Below are 19,452 nucleotides of genomic sequence, written 5' to 3'. Positions count from 1 at the left end.
TCGTCCGTCACCGTTGCAGTCGCCGAGAGTTGCTATCCGCCATGCAAAGACGAAAATCGCCGATGACACACAAGACACGCTCTAGCAACAACACCGGCGCCACAACGACTCCAGCAGCAGTAACCTCGCACGATCGTCAATTCACGTCGCCCATCGACACGCGGGAACGCGGCTCGAGCGAAGTTCCTACGGAGACACGCCTCGAGGCTAGCTGGACGTCTAACGGAAGGGGTGGGGCCGCATGTCGCAGTGGACAATGGCCGCACGGGCGCTACGGGACAATAGCGCAGGCAGACACGGTGCACGTGCATGCCCCAGCCGGTGGCACATGCCGAGGGCGACGCGCACCCGTGACTTTGCCGCCGTGTTCGAGTTCGATCAGCGCGACGACATGCAACTTTGAGGACAGGATGCAGACAGACCTTTGAGGAGCTACCAACGCAGCATCGGGCGAGCTGTGATATCAGCAAGATATTCCATTGGTAAATATGATAACGGGACAGCGCGATATGATAATTAGTACGCGGGGATAACACGACAACGACGAAGCAGACAAAACCCGGGAGGGATGAGCACGATAGAGGTGAGATAGGCGAGATAGATAGTTCGAACCACGCAAAGCAAATGCCAACAAACGCGTCCTGTCGGACTGCAAACTAGTGAGAAACGTGAGCGGGAGCAGATGCAGATGCAGAGGGCCGGAAAAGGGAGAGCATAAGTGTTGAGAGCCGGAGCCAGAGAGCACGCCGCTGGGGCGAAGAGTGAGAAAAGTGAGACGAAAAGCGATGATGAGAGGAGAGCGATGAGATGCGATGGTGGTGGTGGTACAAATATGCGATGAAAGCAAGAGAGTAAGGTGAAAACGAAACGTGCAGCGATGAGCAAGTGCAATAATCTCTGGAACACGATAAGAGTCAGACGGGTCATCGTAAGAAAGAACATGAAACTCACAGTTTCAACACAAGGCGTCGCGTCACGGGTCGTCATTCATGAGGTCTTTCAAAACGTCTGGCCATCCCAGGCGTCGATCATGGGACTGTCCATGTATTCTTGCGCTGGGTGCCAGCTCCCAGCCACCCGACGCATCCCGCTGTTCATAGCACCCGCTGGGGGAACGTACGGTGTCGTGGGTGCAGGGGGCATCGACGGGGCGGGCACAGCAGCATTTTGGAAAAACGGATCCACATCGAAATTGATAAATGCGAACGGATCCTCGTCCACGCTTGGCTCGACCGCGCTGCCACTGCCACTCCCGTCCTCCTCCTGCAAAGGCGGGAGCCCAAGCGACTCGATGAACTTCTCGAATGCCGCCATGCACTCGTTCTCCGCCATAGTGAACGTTTCCTGCTGCGACAGCGAGATCGTGTCCGGCGCATCATCGCTAGCCTCGGGGCCCAGGTGGTAGACCGGTGCAGCGTCGGGAATCGGACCCATGTCGTCGACGAGGTCCACGTCGGGCTCGTCTAGCCAAGGAATGTGGATGGGAGGGAGTAAGGCGTCCATATCCTGTAGAAAGTGGTTAGTTGAGAACAAAGAAACAAGATAAGATGACGACGCACGACTGCAGACGGCCCCGCCTCCTGCTCAGGCGTGTATCCGTAGTTCCACTGTGTCGCGGAAGACGCCAACGCAGCCGTGAGCTGCATATCCGGTGTCATCAACGAGAGGACGTCGGGCACTGGGGCGGCGGCCGGGTATGTGGCTGGTGGAACAGCCGGAGGATCCAGCGCAGCTGGTGCGACGGCAGGAGTTTCAGCACTTGTAGACGCGGGAGGTGTGGGTGGGTGCGTTGAGGTTGACGCGTCGGGAAGGGCAACGACGTGCCCGGGGGGTGTGGGAGAGCAGGGTGGGGGAGTTGACTCATCGGAGAGGGGAGGGGACGGATAGGACGTATCGAGGGATCGCACGTGCTGGTGGGGGTTGTAGTATGGCATATGGTTCGAGGAGACGAAGTGAGATGAGAGGGACGACGCGTCTTGCGCCTTTGCGCGACGCTGCTTGTCGAGGCGCGCGCGCTGCTTGGCCTCCTTATCCTCCTGCCTCTGCCGCTCTCGTTCCTCCTTCTTCTGTGGCTTGTAGACGTAATCGGGGTGTTCCTGCTTGTGCTCGAACTTTTTGATGTCGGCCAGGAACTCGTAGTGTGCCTTGACGTCGGGGGTGGCATCCTTCCAACGCTGCGAGATTATCTTGGATATCTGCGCCTGGGGCATCTTGCGGTACTCCTCCAGCTTGCGCAGTTCCCGCATCGTCTCCGAGCGGAAGATGATCCACGAATTGACCGGTCGTGGAACCTTCTCGCCGTCGCGTTTGGGTCGTGATCTGCCAACGTTCAGGGCAGGCGGGGCCGAGGAGGACGACGCGAGTGGCACTGGAGGTTGAGGAGGGAGCAGGGAGAGAAAACCAGCCATATCAAAGCAAAAGACAGTGTTGAGTTTTGAGAAATAGAGGAAAGGTGACACCGGAGACGGGAGGTGGGTGTTGGAGAGAAGCGAGAGGGAATGTTGGGCGGTAAAATATAGGTGGGATCGCGGTTGTGTTTGGCTCTGTCTTTATCTGTGGGTCCGCACTTCTCCCACGTGTCTCCAGGCACTTGCCGGTCGCTTCCCTTGCCTTTTTGGGCATGGCCTTTTGGCCCGCACCTGACTTTGATTCGTGTTTGTTTCCCTCAATTCAATTGCGCGCACGGCGGGCGAATGTATTGCTACTAGGCCCACTCAGATTGTGCGGTTCTCTCCTTCCTATTTCATCAGCGATGGCGTGGGAATTGCCGCCGTCAGAGCATCTTGGCAGAGTAGTCTCCCACAGGCAGTTGTAGATATTCTGTTTCAACCTTCGTGCCTCAGGATATCTGTATCTGACTCTCAGAGTCAAATTCTCATAGCGGAGAGTCAGAGTGCTGGGATCAAACATCCCCGTAGCTAAACCCTCTTTGTCCAGGGGAAACACAGTTATGCGCACTCCAGAAAGTTACGGAATGGCGAGGTATGTCAATTGGCTCCCTACTATCTGTGCCACTGGCGGTCGCAAGTACCGCAATGGCCGCGAAGAAGTTTGGCCGCAAAGAAGTTCACGGACATCTCGGCTTCCTCCCACGTTGGTCGTTGGCCTTGAACAAGAAAGGATAGATGGATGGATTATGATTGCACGGCATGCAGAGCACTGCCCAGCCATGCCCGCTCGGTCCACTGAGAGGAAGAAGGCCTCAGAGCAATTTCAGCATCTGTAGATCTGGCCCAGAAAGAAATGGGCGTGGCTTCGTGATCCGCAAGTCCCGATTTGGCCATAACCACCAGTCACCCTGCTTCGCGCCCTTGTACCAAAAACCGCCCTGACGTTGTGGCGCGGGGCCAACCGAGTCATTCCATGCTGATCCGCCACTGCTAGCTCGGCCGCTGTTCCTTGGATTTTTTTCTCCGTGGGATTCTGCATACGAGGCCCGTCTGACCACTGGTCGCAAATCCATGAACACGGACACTTGCAGCTTTGTTGCGCTCCAGAAGGGATGTAATTCGTGAAGGCACTGCGGCACATGCCATGGAAACATTGGCCTTCACGCGGAGCGGTAGCACCCGATCCAGTCACTGAGTCAGATCCCTCCTTTGTTTCCTTTGTCAAGGCCACCTCGTTCAATTCATTCAATTCAATTCCATTCAATTCATTGCAAACCGCACCCTCTGCCCTGCGTGGTGTAACCTTTTCTAGTTTGTTCTGATTACACAGGCAGATTTTGTGGCGGCGACCAGAAGCCCGGACCTTTGCCTTGAACACGTCACTTGGAAAATAATCGGTGGACCGCTTGTGTGCTTGGAAATGGAAGCAGGGCACCGCACACTTGGTGTCTCATGGTGGCCGACGAGTTTCTCGGCGCCCCTACTCTTCCCCCTGGCCAACGGCACAGCCACAGTTTCTGCAGAGTGTAGGCTAGGCCAGTGGCCCCACCCCCATCCCCCGCCCGGCCTGACTTCCAGCCGCCAGAGCATCCCCGCGCAGCCACTGGATATCGCATTAGTTATTCGTAGCGGACGACGGTCGTGCAAAGGCTCCCGCAAGAGGGCCGCGGGTGCCCAGGGTTGCTCAGTGTCGAAGGTCAACATCGGACACTTCTTTCTCTTCACCGGCTGGAGTCTCGCCCATACCCTCTGTGTGGCCACGCCGCGTCATTCCTCTACTGGGAGGCTCTCGCACTGAAGTCCCCCCCTTCCTTGTCTCGGTCGTCGAGGCCGCAACCCCCACACGCTCAGCACCGGTTCAACTTGGCCTGGACGCATGAGGTAGTACTCTCGCTCTGCGTGGAGAACCCTCCCTCGCTGTTTTCCGCCTCCCTCGCATGTTTCCCGACTTCGCAATCCCACCCCTGGAGAAGGAAAGTCTTATGGCAGCGGCAGGCCGATGGAGCACAGAGACAATGCGAATAACACACACTTCTGTGCGGTGGCCTCGAAGACGACACCGAGCCTATCTGGACGTCCGCTCGCAGAAGATGGCTCCGGCGGGCAGTGGCGACCTCGCATGCAAGTGTGTCTCGCCGACGGTCCCCGCCCACACTTGCAAGTTATCGCTCGGCATGTCCTGCCAACTTCCATAGGCGATGTCTCTGCTTCGTCGATTGGGGGCGTGTCCGCCTGGTTCTTGCTCGGGCCAGTGTGGCCTCACCACCTGAGGGACATGCGGACCTTTTGTTTGAAGGCGTTGCTCCTCGATACCCCATCCCTAGGCACCTGCATTTTCAATACAGGCAACGGCCCACCGAGTTCAGTAAAGGTCATTCGACCTACCACACGCCTCCGAAGACGATCGCACGTCAATCTCAGGTCTACGATGACACGAGCCGTTCCCGACACCGAGTCGACTGGTACTGACCTGTCATCCCTCCCGCACAGGACTAGTGCGGACAGTTCGCGACGCCCTGTCCTGGCATCAGAATCTTACCTCGGATGATGTGGCACAGGCGCTGACAGCGGCCTTGTTCGCACATCTCCCAAGCGATCTGCTGCGCCTCGTGTCCTTTGAATTGGAATGCGGATCCATCACTGCTACTAGTGAGCTTCGCCACTTGTCGCCGTGGCGAATACGTATGTTGGCCGGTGCACAGCCTTTTCTGCCAGTGGACACATCGCAGAATTGTTACTTCGTCGCGGCCAAACGTCTTTTGTCGACGTCCTCTCTCTCTTACAGTTGCTAGGGCATCGAACAAGACATAAAAGACATGTTGCGAAAAGCAGGAAAACAAGACGCGCTTCGCTCCACTTCGTGTTCATTCGTCCGGCGTTCATCCACCCTCCTGCTGTGGTAACGGTGCCACTTGGACACACGCAGCTGTTAAAAAGGGTAGCGAGCCTGTCGCCGTGGTCTCTCGGAGCGTAAAGTTTTGTACCACAAGTCGAGACGCACAATTGTCACATAACACATAATTGTCTCGACGCCACAAAAATGACTGCCTGCGTAATTATTTCATCCTGCTCGAGTACCAACCACAACACCCAGGCTTTTTTGTTTGTCTGAAGCCTCTTGGCCTTCGAAGACGGAGCCCTAGTACGACGGCCACACCCATGCAGGCCCGAGCGTCTCACTAGCCCACCGATGGACTGGATGACTTTTACAGGTTACCTGCTGCTGTATCCTCCGAGTCTTAGTATTCGACCGCTGGAACATTAATGGGCGTACGACTTCTCCGGACCTTCCACTTGTGACTTAGGTCGCGACTACGTCATTTTGGGTCACCGCGACCGAAGCTGACCGGACGCACTGGCTGATCATTTCAGCGGTTCTTGGTGTATGTGAGACCGCGACGGACTCTTTTATCGACTATGATGTCAATGGATCACTCAGGCCAGGAATATGTGACACAGGGTCTTCCAGCAGCCTGGAACTTGGCCCTGCTTTACCTATTCCTGGCCGACTCTGAATTAGTTCAGATGCTGCACCAGGCATCGTGGACTCAAAGAGTTGTTCCTGTCAGTGCCGTCGCCGCCGTTGTGTTAGTCTGCATGTACAGTCCGGCAGCATGACCCGATGCCTCGTACGATAGATACGACATGTACGATTCTCACGCAGATGGTGCATGTCGTCCTGAATATACAGTAGTTCTAGCAACCTCAGACTAGCGCCACTGACTCTTCCCCTCAACGAAATTGAGGAATTTCACTGCAGTATCAGCTCACTGCCTAGATCTCCGTGATACTTCGCATGTTTTTGTTTTATGACAACGCAGGAGAATGAGATGCACTGACAAAGGCCTTCTTATCATAACACACAAAGACGGTGAAGTCTTCTTCCTGCATGGACGTCGACACGGTGCATCAAGACAATAGCACACATCGCACAACTACTACAAATGCCCGAAGACTTCTTTTGATACAATGGAAACAGACACGCAGCAAAGACACACCCACCCACAGCGACGAGATCGCGGGGGGTAACTAACGACGATGAGAAGCAGGGAACGTGGTAGCAATATACGTACAGAATCGGTGATGATGCGCACAAGTACAAGCCGGATTGTGGTTGAAACCGAGACCGTATCAACGAGTGGGATGAAACGAGCCAGGACGAACACGACGATTGCTACCGAAGACGACGGACGGATAAAGACTGGTGTGGATGAGTGGGTCGAGCAAGAAAATGATGGCTGAGATGTGGAAACGACGCTTCACAAGGTGACGACACCCGTGCGCGGAGAGACGATAGACGAGAAACATGAAGAAAGAGGACACATGGCGCGAGTCTGACTGCAAATGACATCACCAAAGGGGCTTCACGACGCGACATAACCACAACGCACCGACAGACCGCAAAACACTTAGTACTGCGGAGCACCACCGCTGTAGCCAGTGTTGTATCCACCACCGTACCCCTGCTGGTAACCACTCTGCTGGCCACTGTAGCCCTGGCCTGTGAAAGCAACATCATCAGCAATGAACGCAACGACCATCATGGCGCTACGTCGCAACCTTGCTGGCCGTAACCACTAGGTGGCATACTGTACCCACCTCCACTGTATCCGCCACCACCGCCTGCGCACGAAGCCCACAACGTCAGCACAGTAGCAATAAATCAGATTCCAGAAGACTCGCCTGAATAGCCGCCGCCTTGGCCGCCGCTGTAACCACCGCCGTAGCCACCGCCTGATAGGTATTAAGGATCAGCTCGCAACGACATGATAACATGGTGTCCGACCTCCGCCGCCTCCACCTCCGCCACGGGCATTGGCAAGGTTAACTTTGATCCTCCTCCCATCGAGCTCCTGCTCATTCAGGTTGCTGATAGCAGACTGGGCTTCAATGCCACTGCTGTAAGTGACGAATCCAAAGCCACGCGAGCGACCAGTGTCGCGGTCGCGCATCACGATCGACTAAACACGAGGCATACAATCAGTTCACGGGACAACATTTTACCGCGGCACCGAGGGCGTCGCAGAACGCAATGACTTCGTATAGCCACAAGAAGAGATCGCGTACATCGAGAATTTGCCCGTACGCAGAAAACGCCTAAAATGTAGAGATCGCGGAGACACGAGGCATCAGACACGGACAAGACAGACGCGTCGACGCAAGGGTCAACGCGCCAAAAAATCACACTGACTGCGCGGAGGGAATCATCGGTAGTATTCCAACTCAAATTGCTACACAAAACGTAAGCAAACACTATCAGTCGTGCGGCCCCACAGGGTAGCGGAGCCGCCTGGGAAGGCACAACAAAACTGACCCAACATAAACTTTCGCGGACATGACTGATTCTGTTATGTTAATACAGTAGACCGAGGACCTGCTGAAACTTTGCACGGAAGATTGCACGAAACCGAAACGGGGACGCAGAACCAACGGAGATGGGGGAAAGAGAGATGTGGGAGGAAGATCCGCTGACGCCGCCCTCCTATATATCCCTCCCAGCTTCTTTCAAACTCCGCGCCCAAACCCAAACTTAACTTTCAAAGCTTCTCCAAGGCCTAGACCCCGGGAACTCCTGGGCGTGTCCAGCACAAATATGGAATCTCACGCATGACTCCGTTACCTACTACTCTACAGCAAGATAACCTAGCGATGCAAATTGCGATGTCAGTCCAAGCAGGAGGTAACTAGAAATGCTGATGAAAACAGAAAATGTGCACGGTCGATGGGGGCATGGAACATGGCGGTGGAATATTACTACAGTAAATCCAGGTCGTGTCAAGTCGTTCGAATCGTGACGATCATAGCGCTCAGCCAAAGCTCTTCCTCTTATCCTTCTTATCCTTCTTCTTCAGCTTCCCTCCGATGTCGCTCGAGATGCTCGCGTTCGGGCTCTCCTTTGCATCCTTGCTGCTCCCCTCGTCCTTCTGCGAAGACGACGTACCCTCGCGCCTGAGTCCAGGAATGATTGCACCAGCTATTTTGGGGATCGACGCGCTCGATCCAGCGCGGCGCGTGGGGATCGACGCGCTCGATCCAGCGCGGCGCGTGGTGATCGACACTCTCCTGGCCAAGCGCTGGATGCCTTGAGTCGACAGTGTCCTCTTGCGCTTCCCCTCTGTCTCCGGGTCAGGAGTGCCCCTCCCAGATGGCGATGGGGTGTCCTGGAAGGTAACACCGGGAGTCTGCGTGCGCTCTGGGGTGGCGACACTGCGCAATGACGCCTCCTCTGAGGCAGGGAACACAATAGGCGCCGGGTCTACAGAACCGGGGAATGCCACCGCAACCGGTCCATCAGAAGACGGGAACGCCACGGTAGCGCCACCATCTCCAGGTGTGACTCCCTCAATCGCAGGATCGTCCGAGGCAGGGAATGCAACCGCCGCAGAGGAAGGGAATGCGACCGGAGCTGGGCCGCTGGTTCCAGAGGGCTCTGCCACGGTGAGCTCCGAAAGGGCGACCTCCGTGGGAGGTTGGACGTCTCCATCGGGTCCGGGATCCGTTGTATCAAGTTCTGCATCCATCACCTGTGGGGTCTCAACAATAACAGTTTCATCCGCAGCACAGGCAGTTGCAGTCGACTCTTCTTGTACATGATTCGGCTCGGCCTTGGTGGCGGGATCCTCTACAGAGTATCCAGCGACCTCTTCCTTGTTGGAGATCGATATGCCATCCTCGGTGCTTGAAATCTGAGCCGCCCACATCTTTGCAAATACGCCGTCGAGCGCGAGGAGCTCGCTATGGCTTCCTTGTTCAACGATCTGCCCATCTTTCAGAACAAGAATTCTGAAAAGCAACGTTAATAACACCACGAGGATTTCACACTCAAAGAACCTACACGTCAGCCGTAGCGATTGTCTGCGCGGCGATGTGTCAATCATGTGCAACTACCACCGATGCAGAGAATACGTACTGAGAGACGATGGGCAATGGTCAGGGAAGAGCGGCCCTCCACGAGGGTCTGCAGAGCATTCTGAATGTCCCTCTCGGTCGCTGTGTCCAGAGCGCTGTGAAGATCATCGATGAGCGAAATTTAGCCATGACCCGGTTTCACAGTACCTGGTGGCTTCATCCAGTAGCAGAATTGGGGGGTTCTTCAAGAGTGTCCTCGCGATGGCAACACGCTGCTTCTCGCCCCCACTCAACCTGACACCACGCTCTCCGACCTTGGTATCATACCCGTCCGGGAAACTCACGATCCGGTCGTGCATCTGCGCAGCCTTGGCGGCGGCTTCGAGCTCGTCCTGAGAAGCACCGAATTTGCCATATCTATGGAGGAAGGTGTGAGTTCAGCGCGGGCAGGGTGGTCAGGTGTGTACGCACCCAATGTTATAGGCAATGGTCGAGTTGAATAGAACACAGTCCTGCGGGACGACGCCAATGGACTTCCGCAAGCTTGCCTGAGTCACGTCGCGGATATCCTGGCCATCAATGAGGATACGTCCGTCGCCTTCCTTGAGGTCGTAGAATCGGTACAGCAGGCGCAGGACAGTAGACTTTCCTGCACCCGACTCTCCGACCAGTGCAACAGACGACCCCTTCGAGACTTTGAAGGACACACCGTTGAGCGCAGTCGTGCGTCCGTCGTACGTAAAGCTGACGTTGTCTGCGCAAAGGAATGAGCCGTGCGCATGGTACTGGAGTTTCAACACATACCGAACTCAATCTCCCCGTCCTGAACGATCAGATCAGGGGCATTAGGCTTGTCGTTCACGTCCGTAGGCTCGCTGAGCAGCTTGAGCAGCTTCTCCGTGTCGACCAGAGCTTGGTTCACCGAGCGATAGATGGTGCCAAGCATGTTGAGAGGCGTATAGAGCTAGTCACTTTGCCATCAGCTCATACCCTCGTACAACTACCTTGGCAAACGTACCTGGGCCAGATATGTGATGAAGAACACGAACTGGTAAGGCTCTGACTGGCCTCTCACAACCCGGAGCGCAACAATCAAAGATCCAACGAGAAGACCCAACGTCTGTCATGATGTATGAATATCCAGGTGAATTGTATGCGAAGAACAACGACGAACGATGATGAAGTTTTGCACCAGGTTGAGAAGATTGAGAGAAACTGTGTACACGCTTTCGGTAAACGACTAGAACGAGACACAGGAGGACGAAAGACATACCAATGACTTTGTACTCCAGGACCTGGTACTCGTGGATGGCTTGGCGATAGCGTTCTCCTTCATGTTGCTCGCCACCGAAGTACTTCACCGTCTCATAATTGAGCAAGCAATCGGTATGAATACCACGCGTAGCCTGCAGAGCCGTGTCAACAAACAGCACAGACTAGAAAATTTGACACATACGATATCACGATCGTTCATCTGTCTTCTGAGCTTCGTCCGCCATCTGGTGAGAACGACGCTGGTAGAAACTGGACGGAATGGTGTCAGCAAGAGCTCCATCGACCACAACATTGAACTTGCATACCGTACGCAGCCATCACGAAGAAGATGACCACGGCCAAGGTCCACTCGAAATAAATGACAAACAAGACAAGAGCGATAGTGATATCGAAGAAAGTGGGAAGAATGTTGAACATAATAATCTGGGTCGAAAGTTGGAGTTGACGTGTTAAGACCCTGTAGAATGGTGATTCGTACCTCAAAAGTGCGGTTGATAGCAGCGCCGCGATCGAGGATGCGCAAAATCTCGCCAGTCTTGCGGCGCATGTGGAAAGCATAAGACAAGTTGAGTAAATGATCAAAAGAGAGTTGGGACATCTCTGTTTATTCAACGTGAGTGATTGTACGAACGTTTGAAGTCGCGATTACTTACCTCGGTCAGAATATTGCATTACAGGCGCCCACAGAGCCTGTAACGGGTGTATGAGATGTTGAGTCTACACGACAGAATTGCGATACGCACATCACGCAGAGCAGGTAATCCTCCGCTTCCCTGCAAGAAGCGTAAACCCACGTATGAGAAGAGATAGAACCACAACGATGTTGTGGAGCCCTCCTCAAACTTGTGCACAAGCTCCGCAAAGATGAGAGGTACGAGGATGTTCACGAGACGACCGAGCACGACCAGCAAGATACAGAGAACCTTGCAGCAATGTCAGGCTACGAGGGTCAGATCCGCGAGAACAAGAATCACGTACTCCAAGGAATTGGAGCGTGAAACTCTTGGACGGCCACAGGTAGGGCACGATGTGCTTGATACGAGCGTAGATTTCGCGCCAGGATGGATCAAGGGCCACTTCTTCCTTCGCCGCCTGGATATGTGCGGTGAGTCTCAGTCGACCAAAACGTAGGCTAGATACTTACATTGCCCTTCGGCGGGGGAATAGATGGTGCAGGGGTATGCGTGCGAGTGGTGGGACTTGACGCCTGCAGCATCGAACGCGTCGGGCGTCCATTCTCGAACGTGCCATACTTGCTCGTCTCAGCGGAAACCGCGGAGAGGTTTGTGGATGTGGGAACACCTTCCTGAGGTGGCAGGAGTAGACTAGACGCAGTGGGCACGGCTTCTTCGCCGTCGTGGACGGGAAGATAGGCAACGCGGGGACACAAGAGCGCGACCAGGAGAGGCGCGAGCAAAAGTACACGGAACGCGGGTAAAGCAAAGTGAAGTAATTGCTGAACTGAAAAGGGCTCTTTGAACTTTTATCAGCACGCGGCGCGCTCCCAACTAATACAATGAACCCACTTGCAACAGACAAGCCAAGTAATACAACTTGGACGATATCCAGCGCCAATGCTGCAGCAACGCCAGCCTTCAGTCTCTTCAAAGACCAGACATCCACCCCTTGGATATCTTTCCAGGCACCGATCGCCGCCAATCCAGCGAACGCTGTGAGGCCAAGGACAGCGTTAATCTCAATGCCGGTATGTTCGGGCCATGTCTTCTGCAGGACTGCATAGACCACAAAGGTCAGACCGTCCAGGAGGAAGGTAAGCGCGGTCAGAGAAAGAAGAAGGAGGATAAGAGCACGACGAGGAGCGCGAGTAGCGACGATGACGGACGTAATGGGAGAAGGGGTCTGCGGGGCGGGTGGTTTGGTGGATAGAACGGATAGAGTGGATAACAAGACGAGTGCTGGGGAAACAACCCGGAGGATGAAAAGCAACGGTAGTATTGACATTATCTCTATACCACCCATGTTGGTTGCCGTTGCCGTCGCTGGGCTCGACGTCGGGGCCGCTCGTGAAGGTTGGAAAGAGAGTTGCGGTTGAGTTGCGCGCGCCTCGTGTGTGGCGCGCCTCATTCTTATCTCAGCCGGATATGCCTTTCCTCAGAAGTTTCTATGTCATCAATCCTCGGAAAGCAATGATAGAGGCCTTTGACAGAAACAATCAATTTTCTCTGCGCGCGAGGCGAACAAATGTAGGTAATTCCAATCCCATTGGCCGACGCCGGACTCAGATCCCGAGGAGCCACAGGCGCCCGCAGACGCGCCACCAGAAAGTCTTCGGTGAAATTTATATTTGCTCACAGCTGTCATTTCCCTGCACACGACAGCTGTCGACCCTGCATAAATGGGCACCGGAGTACAACTACAACGTTCGCAATTACAAAGCAGGACAGCACAGAGCACGATAGCCCAAAGACCGAAAGATATCTAACAACGCCGGCACTGCGGATATACTACATCCCCGGGATTTTAAGCTTCGTCGCCGCGCGGGAATCTCTTCTCGATGATACCGTCGTTCATCTTGTAACCGTTGGAGGCGAACAGTTTCGAGCGGAGGAACGGCGTGGTGTCAAATATATCGTGCTCCTTCGCCTGCAGATATGAGAAAGTCAGCATCATGGAGCGTGTACAGTTGCAAGACATGTTGGACGCACGCGTTCGTCTAACTCGGAGATCTTGATGGTGATCAATTCTGGCTGCTGATACCGCTGTAGCTGGTACAAGCGAGCCTTCTCCTTTACAATATTGCCCAATAGGAAGGCCAGCAGCTCTTCATGATCGCGAGCTTGCGTGAGGTATTTGCGGAATCCCTGGTGCAATGCATGAGAGTGTGAGTGGACGGAGCTGATGCAACAACAGCGTCTGCATGACTCACCCGCTCAAGTGTCTTCTTGATCGACATTTTCTGGGCACTTACAAAGCTTCCTACAGTGACAGAGATGGCGAGGTCGATGTCGTCTGCCCGGACGTATTCCCTAAGAGCCATCTTCGCGCTCGCCTCTGCCATACGGATCATGCTCTCCAGATGGCGCACAGTGATTGGGAACGAACCAGTCGCCAAGGATTCGCGTCTTAAGTCAGCGAACAGACGCGACAGCTTCTCTTGGTCAAGGTCGTAGAGCTTCGGTCGGACTCTCTCTCGTGCATACATGATATATTTCCGCAGGACGTCTTGAGATATGATCTGTGCAAGCCGTCAGTTTACCGTCACATCATACGAGACTCTCACACGCACATCTGCATCGAGCGTGGTGCCTACGTTCATTTCCTCCTTGTCCGCTTCAAACTTCGGATGGCTTCTCAGATGGCTGCCGACGACGAATCTCGCCAGCAACTCGTCCTTGACTGGGTCCACAGTATCTTTCACGACGCAGAGAACATCGAACCGCGACAAGATGGGCTCCGTCAACTCTACGTTCTGCTGAAACGGAATGGTAGGGTTGTACCTGCCCCGAATCGGATTCGCAGCAGCGATGATAGCGCAACGCGCCTGCAGCGAAGTGACAATGCCCGCCTTGGAGATCGAGATCGACTGCTGCTCCATTGCCTCATGGATCGATGTCCGGTCGGCATCATTCATCTTGTCGAACTCGTCGATGAGACATGTCCCCTTGTCTGCCAACACCAAGGCCCCGCCTTCGAGGGTCCATTCGCGCGTGACTGGATCTTTGCGCACACTCGCGGTCAGGCCGACAGCAGACGCCCCTTGGCCCGTCGCAAATACCGACCTATGCGCGGTCTTCTCCACGTACTTCAAGAACTGCGACTTGGCTGTTCCAGGATCACCCAGCAGCAGGACATTGATGTCTCCGCGGATACGGTGCTTGCGGTTAATGTCCTTTGGCACACCACCGAAAAGCGACAATGCGAGGGCTATCTTGATGTCTTCATGACCATAAATCGACGGTGCTATGGACTTGACGATCCGCTTGCGAATACGATCGTCTCGCGCAAGGTTGCGAATCATCTTATCGTCTTCTTCAGTAAGTCGGAACGCGGCAAACTGGTCTTCCTTCTTGTTGACATGATTGGCCTCAATAACAGTGGAGAAAACGGGGAAGCCGTTCTTGGAGTTGAGTGAGGCATCGAAGTTGTTGCGATAGATGCCAGTGATTTCCTGTAAAATCATGAGTTAATCTGAGACAGGAGCAATCAGCAGACACGAACAATTTCCTCTCCGGGCTTGGCTGTGTCGATGAGATCCCAAAGTAGAACAACTTCACGGTGTCTAGGCAGGCGACCGGGAGGCACGGAACCGGGAGACTCCTGCAGGGTCATCTTCTGGTAGTTGCGATAAACAGTCTACAACACCAGTAAAATACGCTGAAGACATTAAAAAAAATAAGACAGACCTGCTCCGAGTTCACGCTGAATGGGCCCTTGCCTTCGCAATTCGGGCAGTAACTAATCTTGACTTCCTTGGTCGCATCCTGGTAGAATGGTCCAAGGACAGCGCCACACTTGCGGCAGTCGAACTTGACATATTTCAACTGAGGAAAGACGCCCGTGCGTCTGGTGACGACACCGGACACTCGCACAAGGTTGTTCAGATTCGAACGGCGCAAGTCACGCAGCGACGAGCTGAGCGGAAGGTCCGTGATCCGGACGTGGACCTCTGAGTGGATCCGCTCGTAGGAGGGATAGTACACCAGGATGGCATTAAGAGCTACCTCGTCAAAGATAGCAAGCATGGCCGTAGGTGAGTTGGTAAGGAAGTAGGCGAGAATTGGCTTCGAGAGAGCCAGATGAAGATAGGACACTTCTAATGACTCCGAGTTGTCTTAAGACAAAAACGTCAGCTGGTAGAAGGCGAAAAAGCTCGTGCCCTCACTTTCTCCAAGATTGCGAATACGTTGTCCGTAGACGGAAGCACCGTGCTCGTCCACATAGGTCATCAAGAATTGGCGGAAGTGCCTGACTATGGACCGGCGAACCCGCTCATTCGCAATCCACTCGGCGATCGACTTCGCTTTGATATCGCTCAACTGCTCCAGCGGTAGTTCCTGCACCAAGAGTTATAAATCAACGCGAGTTGAATGAACTTTTCCCCTCACATCTTCAATGCCTTCCATGTCATCAAGCTCCTTCCTCTCATCATACTGCCTTCTCGTACGCCTCTTCGTGCCTGCCAGGAGGCCAGCGTCGAAATCATCATCCATGTCGTCACTCTGCAGGAAGTCAGGCATGCGGCTCCTCCGCGCAGCCCTAGCTCCACGCCTACCGCCCTGCGCATCTCTGCGGTCCATTTTCGCCTCGGCTGCACGTCGAGCTCCAACCGACATCTCGTCGAAATTCTCATCGTTGATTCCGGCGTCCGAGTAAGTATCGAGCATTTGGTTTGGAGCATAGTCCCTGGAAAACACGTTCAGCAAGCGACGCAGATGAACACGCAGCTACTCACTCTTCCAGATCCTCTCCGAAAAGATCCTCGCCCTCTTGATCTTCATCATCGATCTCCCTGACTGCATCCCGTTCATCAAAACTATCATCAGTATCGGAGAAGGGTGGCGGTGGAGAGGAAGGCGGGAGAGACGACTCCGAGTCGCGACGACCATGAGTAGGATGCCCGGCTGGGGTGGGAGAAGAACCGGCGAGTGGAGTCCGTGAGCGACGACGTTTCGCGCCACGAGGTGTCTAGCATGGAAACGTCAGTGAAAATCAAGTAAATTGGAAGGCGCAAAGGCCTAAGATGACCACGAAAGAAGCCGCGTCGCCACGCCATGATGAGACCACGTTGGAAAAGGCGTCCACCACACTTAATGTCGTCTACAAAGCCTTATATACGTTCTGACAAGCAGAACATCATACTCACCGAGGCCATATTGATGATGAGTTAATTCAGCGGGGCTGAGGAGACGAGGAGGGGATACAAGCAAGTGCAAAGACACGCGAAATCACCACGATTGAGGCGGAGTTTGGAGTTGCCACAACCGCGTCAGGCACGTGCCTGACTGGTACGGGGTGGCCACCAAGTTCGTTCGGCCATCTTTCATCCTTGTTCCGACCATCTCCCTTCTCAATGCTTCCTGTCAACCACATCTCACAAACGTATTAACCTCTATTTTTTCACGTCTAGCAATGACTGCACACTCTGCAGAACGTCTCTCTCCATCTCGAGTTAAGCGCATCTTCAGACCACTTCGTGCCAAGTGCATATCTCTAGCCACATTCTCATCGCCGCTTTCACAACCGAGGCCAGCAGTCTCAACCACATATTTGAGCTCGTCTAGAAATTACGCTCGACGAACAAATGCCGAGAACGAGCCACCACCACTCGTGGTTCTCCAACCTCCGGAAAACCTTGGCTCTCGCATTCACTTCGACAGAGCGAGCGTTGAAAGCTTGCAACTCTCAAAGAAGATATACGAGGTGCGAGACGCGTTCAGAAATATTGTGCAACTTGCCTTCCGCCAGACATCCACCCGTGGTCCTTCGAATGTCACACCCATCCGGAGTTTAGCAGCAATTTGCGCATCAGTTATTGGGGAGCACATCGAAGACGAAATTGAAGCGCAACAAGACGAATATCCCAATGTAGATGTGTGCGACTACGTGGCGGGTGAGGTCATGGAGAAAGTTTATGACTGCGTGCCCGCACACCATCGCAGGTACGCTCTTTTTGAACTCGTACCTAAATAAAATGCACTTCACATTCGTGCTGTTCAGCTATGCGGTCGTCTCCCATGCGCTTTCTCTGATTCTTGAGACATGCCAACACCGTCCCACCCTTCTAACCGCTTTACTGGATGTCTGCCTCTTCTTCGATCTGTATCAAGAATGCGGGATTCTCCTGCAGGCACTGTTCACCGCTGCACTTCAGCCAACCAGCTCCTCAAGCCCCACCTGTCCTCTCTCACACTCGGCGCATAGCAACTACTTAACGGCGCTGCTCCCAAGCGTTGCACGCGTGATAGACTCTTCAACATTCACCCAAATCTTTGTGGACGTTCTCGTCCAACCTATAGCGGGAAGAATCGAAGCCTGGACATCGAAGGCAGTTACCCGGCTAGCCCGGGAACTGCGAGGCGATGATTTTGGTGCTTTCATAACCCTGTGTTCCGGACTGGCCCAAACTATCAATAATATTGAAGCTCTACGCTCGAAGAAGAGGGCAAGAATGAAAAGTAAACATGATGAAGTAGTATACGAGTATAGTCTGCGGGCTCGCCTCGCGAAGTGGATCAAATCCATCCTCGAGCGGTTCTATTTCCGGCTCCACGGCCTCGACACCCTAGAGACCTGGCCGGCAGAATTTGCGGAAGAATATCAAGCTCTGGCCCGCTTCCTATTAGTAGGGGCAGAATACGATCTGTACCTCCTTCGCGGCCTCCCGCTGGACGCAGACATATGCCTCGCAGATGCCCTCATTTGCGTAACGACTTATTGCCTAGCGTCACCCCTCCTGGCCGTCTTGACTACCGCAGAGGCGGACCGCTTACAGAGCATCTTGCGCACCACCAGCACCCGCACAGAAAGCTACGACATCCTCGTCGCCCTCATCCTCTCTCCTCCACCTGTCTGCCCCCTCACCTTCACTACAGGATCCACGGAGTCGCCTCCGCCACCCCTAAGCTCTGCGGCCCCGCAGTACGGATGCATGGAGTCTCTTCGTGAAATCGCCGAATCTCTCCGCTCCCGCACACTTCATCTACTCGAAGCGGCGCTGTGGTCCAACGCCTTGCGGCACGTCGAGAGCCACTGTGCTGCACCCCGTTCTTTGTCTGGTGTGGACGACCGGCTGTCCTTGGCGGATTTGGATTCGTTAAGGACAGAGCTGGTCGAGCAGGTCGAGAAGGCTGAGGCACTCCACTTCGGTGCGGGAGGTCAAGTGGGCGCCCACCATCGGAGACGGGCACATATTGTACCACAGCCTCTGGATGGGCAAGCGGGCCAGCCCGAGTGGGAGTGGGAAGATATGGTTGGCTGTTGGGTACGCTCGTCTCCGAAGGTTGCTGCTGCTTCGCAGGGCCCTCCAAAGAGGCGAAAGCTTCGCCATGATGCGGACGGCCAGAAAAGCCAGAGCGACCGCCGTATCACTCCGTCGCAGCCACGGACGCATTTGCGTCACTCCGAGGGTATGGCGAGGAGTTCCTCAAGCCCGCAAGCGGGACTGGGAACTGCCACTCGCAGGCGAAAATCTGCCTCTGCTTCAACTTCCAAGTCGACGTCTCGAACCACATCTCCTGTGCCGGTTCCGTCTGAACGGCGGGTGCTACCGCACTGGTCTCCCTCTGGACATGATGCAGGTGATAAAAACATCGATGACACCAAAGCAAGTATCTCCACCCGGAAGCGGAAGGCTGTCTCAGCTTCAAATTCCACATCAATGTCCCGGTCCACGTTCCCCTCTCCAGCTCAGTCTAAGGAGAGAGGGTTGCCGCTGCACTGGTCTCCACCTGGACACAGTGCAGGCGATGAAGACATCTCCGCTCCAAGTAGCCTCATTCATAAGCGAAAGGCTCTCCCAGCCCCAACTCCCAAGTCGCTGTTAAGATACCCGTCTCTCCGACGTACCATGTCTGATCGGGAGCCTCTGTGCCGCGCTACTGTAGCTGAACACAACACAGACGATGAGAATGTCGATCCCCTCATCTTGCTCTTGCCTACGCCCAAGCCCCGCATGCCGAGGTTGAGCAACTTCACGACAATACTCGCGGACGCTCAGCGGAATTGCATTGTCTTGCATCCACACCGTAAAATTGGTGCCGCAAAGCAAGATCATCACAAGGGGTGCTCGAAGTCATCACGTCCCAGCATCTTTGCGGCAGAGACGCCGATGCGCCCCGTGCCCCGCCGTGACTCTGTATATGACACCACATTTGGTGCTAATTATCTCTCGTCCGACGATGCTCTCAACCTCTTCGCATACCCCGACTCCTCCCCGCCAGCGGTCCACCATGCATGTTAACTTTGGTTGCCTCTGTGC

The 19,452-nt window shown here is 54.5% G+C and overlaps 5 protein-coding genes across 5 annotated transcripts; 1 reads left to right on the top strand and 4 right to left on the bottom strand.

Annotated features, from left to right (window-relative positions):
* Window positions 1-999: 999 nt before the first annotated feature.
* SCP_0310750 (hypothetical protein) lies at window positions 1,000-2,408 on the bottom strand (the record flags this gene model as incomplete). Its single annotated transcript, XM_027756460.1, has 2 exons — window positions 1,000-1,506; window positions 1,560-2,408. 2 exons carry the CDS (start codon window positions 2,406-2,408, stop codon window positions 1,000-1,002), a joined length of 1,356 nt encoding a protein of 451 aa, XP_027612261.1.
* A 4,391-nt stretch (window positions 2,409-6,799) lies between these two features.
* SCP_0310740 (hypothetical protein) lies at window positions 6,800-7,727 on the bottom strand (the record flags this gene model as incomplete). Its single annotated transcript, XM_027756459.1, has 7 exons — window positions 6,800-6,891; window positions 6,951-7,013; window positions 7,074-7,124; window positions 7,177-7,351; window positions 7,458-7,487; window positions 7,582-7,621; window positions 7,705-7,727. 7 exons carry the CDS (start codon window positions 7,725-7,727, stop codon window positions 6,800-6,802), a joined length of 474 nt encoding a protein of 157 aa, XP_027612260.1.
* Window positions 7,728-8,197: 470 nt separating this feature from the next.
* On the bottom strand, window positions 8,198-12,494 carry SCP_0310730 (Heavy metal tolerance protein; the record flags this gene model as incomplete). Its single annotated transcript, XM_027756458.1, has 17 exons — window positions 8,198-9,173; window positions 9,226-9,245; window positions 9,301-9,394; window positions 9,447-9,656; window positions 9,711-9,993; window positions 10,044-10,203; window positions 10,258-10,359; window positions 10,414-10,454; window positions 10,513-10,645; window positions 10,696-10,763; window positions 10,820-10,937; window positions 10,993-11,114; window positions 11,168-11,204; window positions 11,258-11,437; window positions 11,493-11,606; window positions 11,659-11,987; window positions 12,041-12,494. 17 exons carry the CDS (start codon window positions 12,492-12,494, stop codon window positions 8,198-8,200), a joined length of 3,441 nt encoding a protein of 1,146 aa, XP_027612259.1.
* Window positions 12,495-12,995: 501 nt separating this feature from the next.
* On the bottom strand, window positions 12,996-16,347 carry SCP_0310720 (DNA replication licensing factor mcm2; the record flags this gene model as incomplete). Its single annotated transcript, XM_027756457.1, has 10 exons — window positions 12,996-13,118; window positions 13,181-13,336; window positions 13,402-13,710; window positions 13,762-14,643; window positions 14,694-14,828; window positions 14,879-15,306; window positions 15,358-15,529; window positions 15,581-15,878; window positions 15,928-16,160; window positions 16,339-16,347. 10 exons carry the CDS (start codon window positions 16,345-16,347, stop codon window positions 12,996-12,998), a joined length of 2,745 nt encoding a protein of 914 aa, XP_027612258.1.
* Window positions 16,348-16,604: 257 nt separating this feature from the next.
* On the top strand, window positions 16,605-19,434 carry SCP_0310710 (hypothetical protein; the record flags this gene model as incomplete). Its single annotated transcript, XM_027756456.1, has 2 exons — window positions 16,605-17,134; window positions 17,193-19,434. 2 exons carry the CDS (start codon window positions 16,605-16,607, stop codon window positions 19,432-19,434), a joined length of 2,772 nt encoding a protein of 923 aa, XP_027612257.1.
* Between the last annotated feature and the right edge of the window lie 18 nt (window positions 19,435-19,452).

Source organism: Sparassis crispa (assembly GCF_003851025.1).
Source record: "Sparassis crispa DNA, contig_000002F, whole genome shotgun sequence".
Lineage (NCBI taxonomy): Eukaryota > Fungi > Basidiomycota > Agaricomycetes > Polyporales > Sparassidaceae > Sparassis > Sparassis crispa.
Note: the sequence above shows the minus strand (reverse complement) of the source record. Positions and strands in the feature narration are given on the sequence as shown.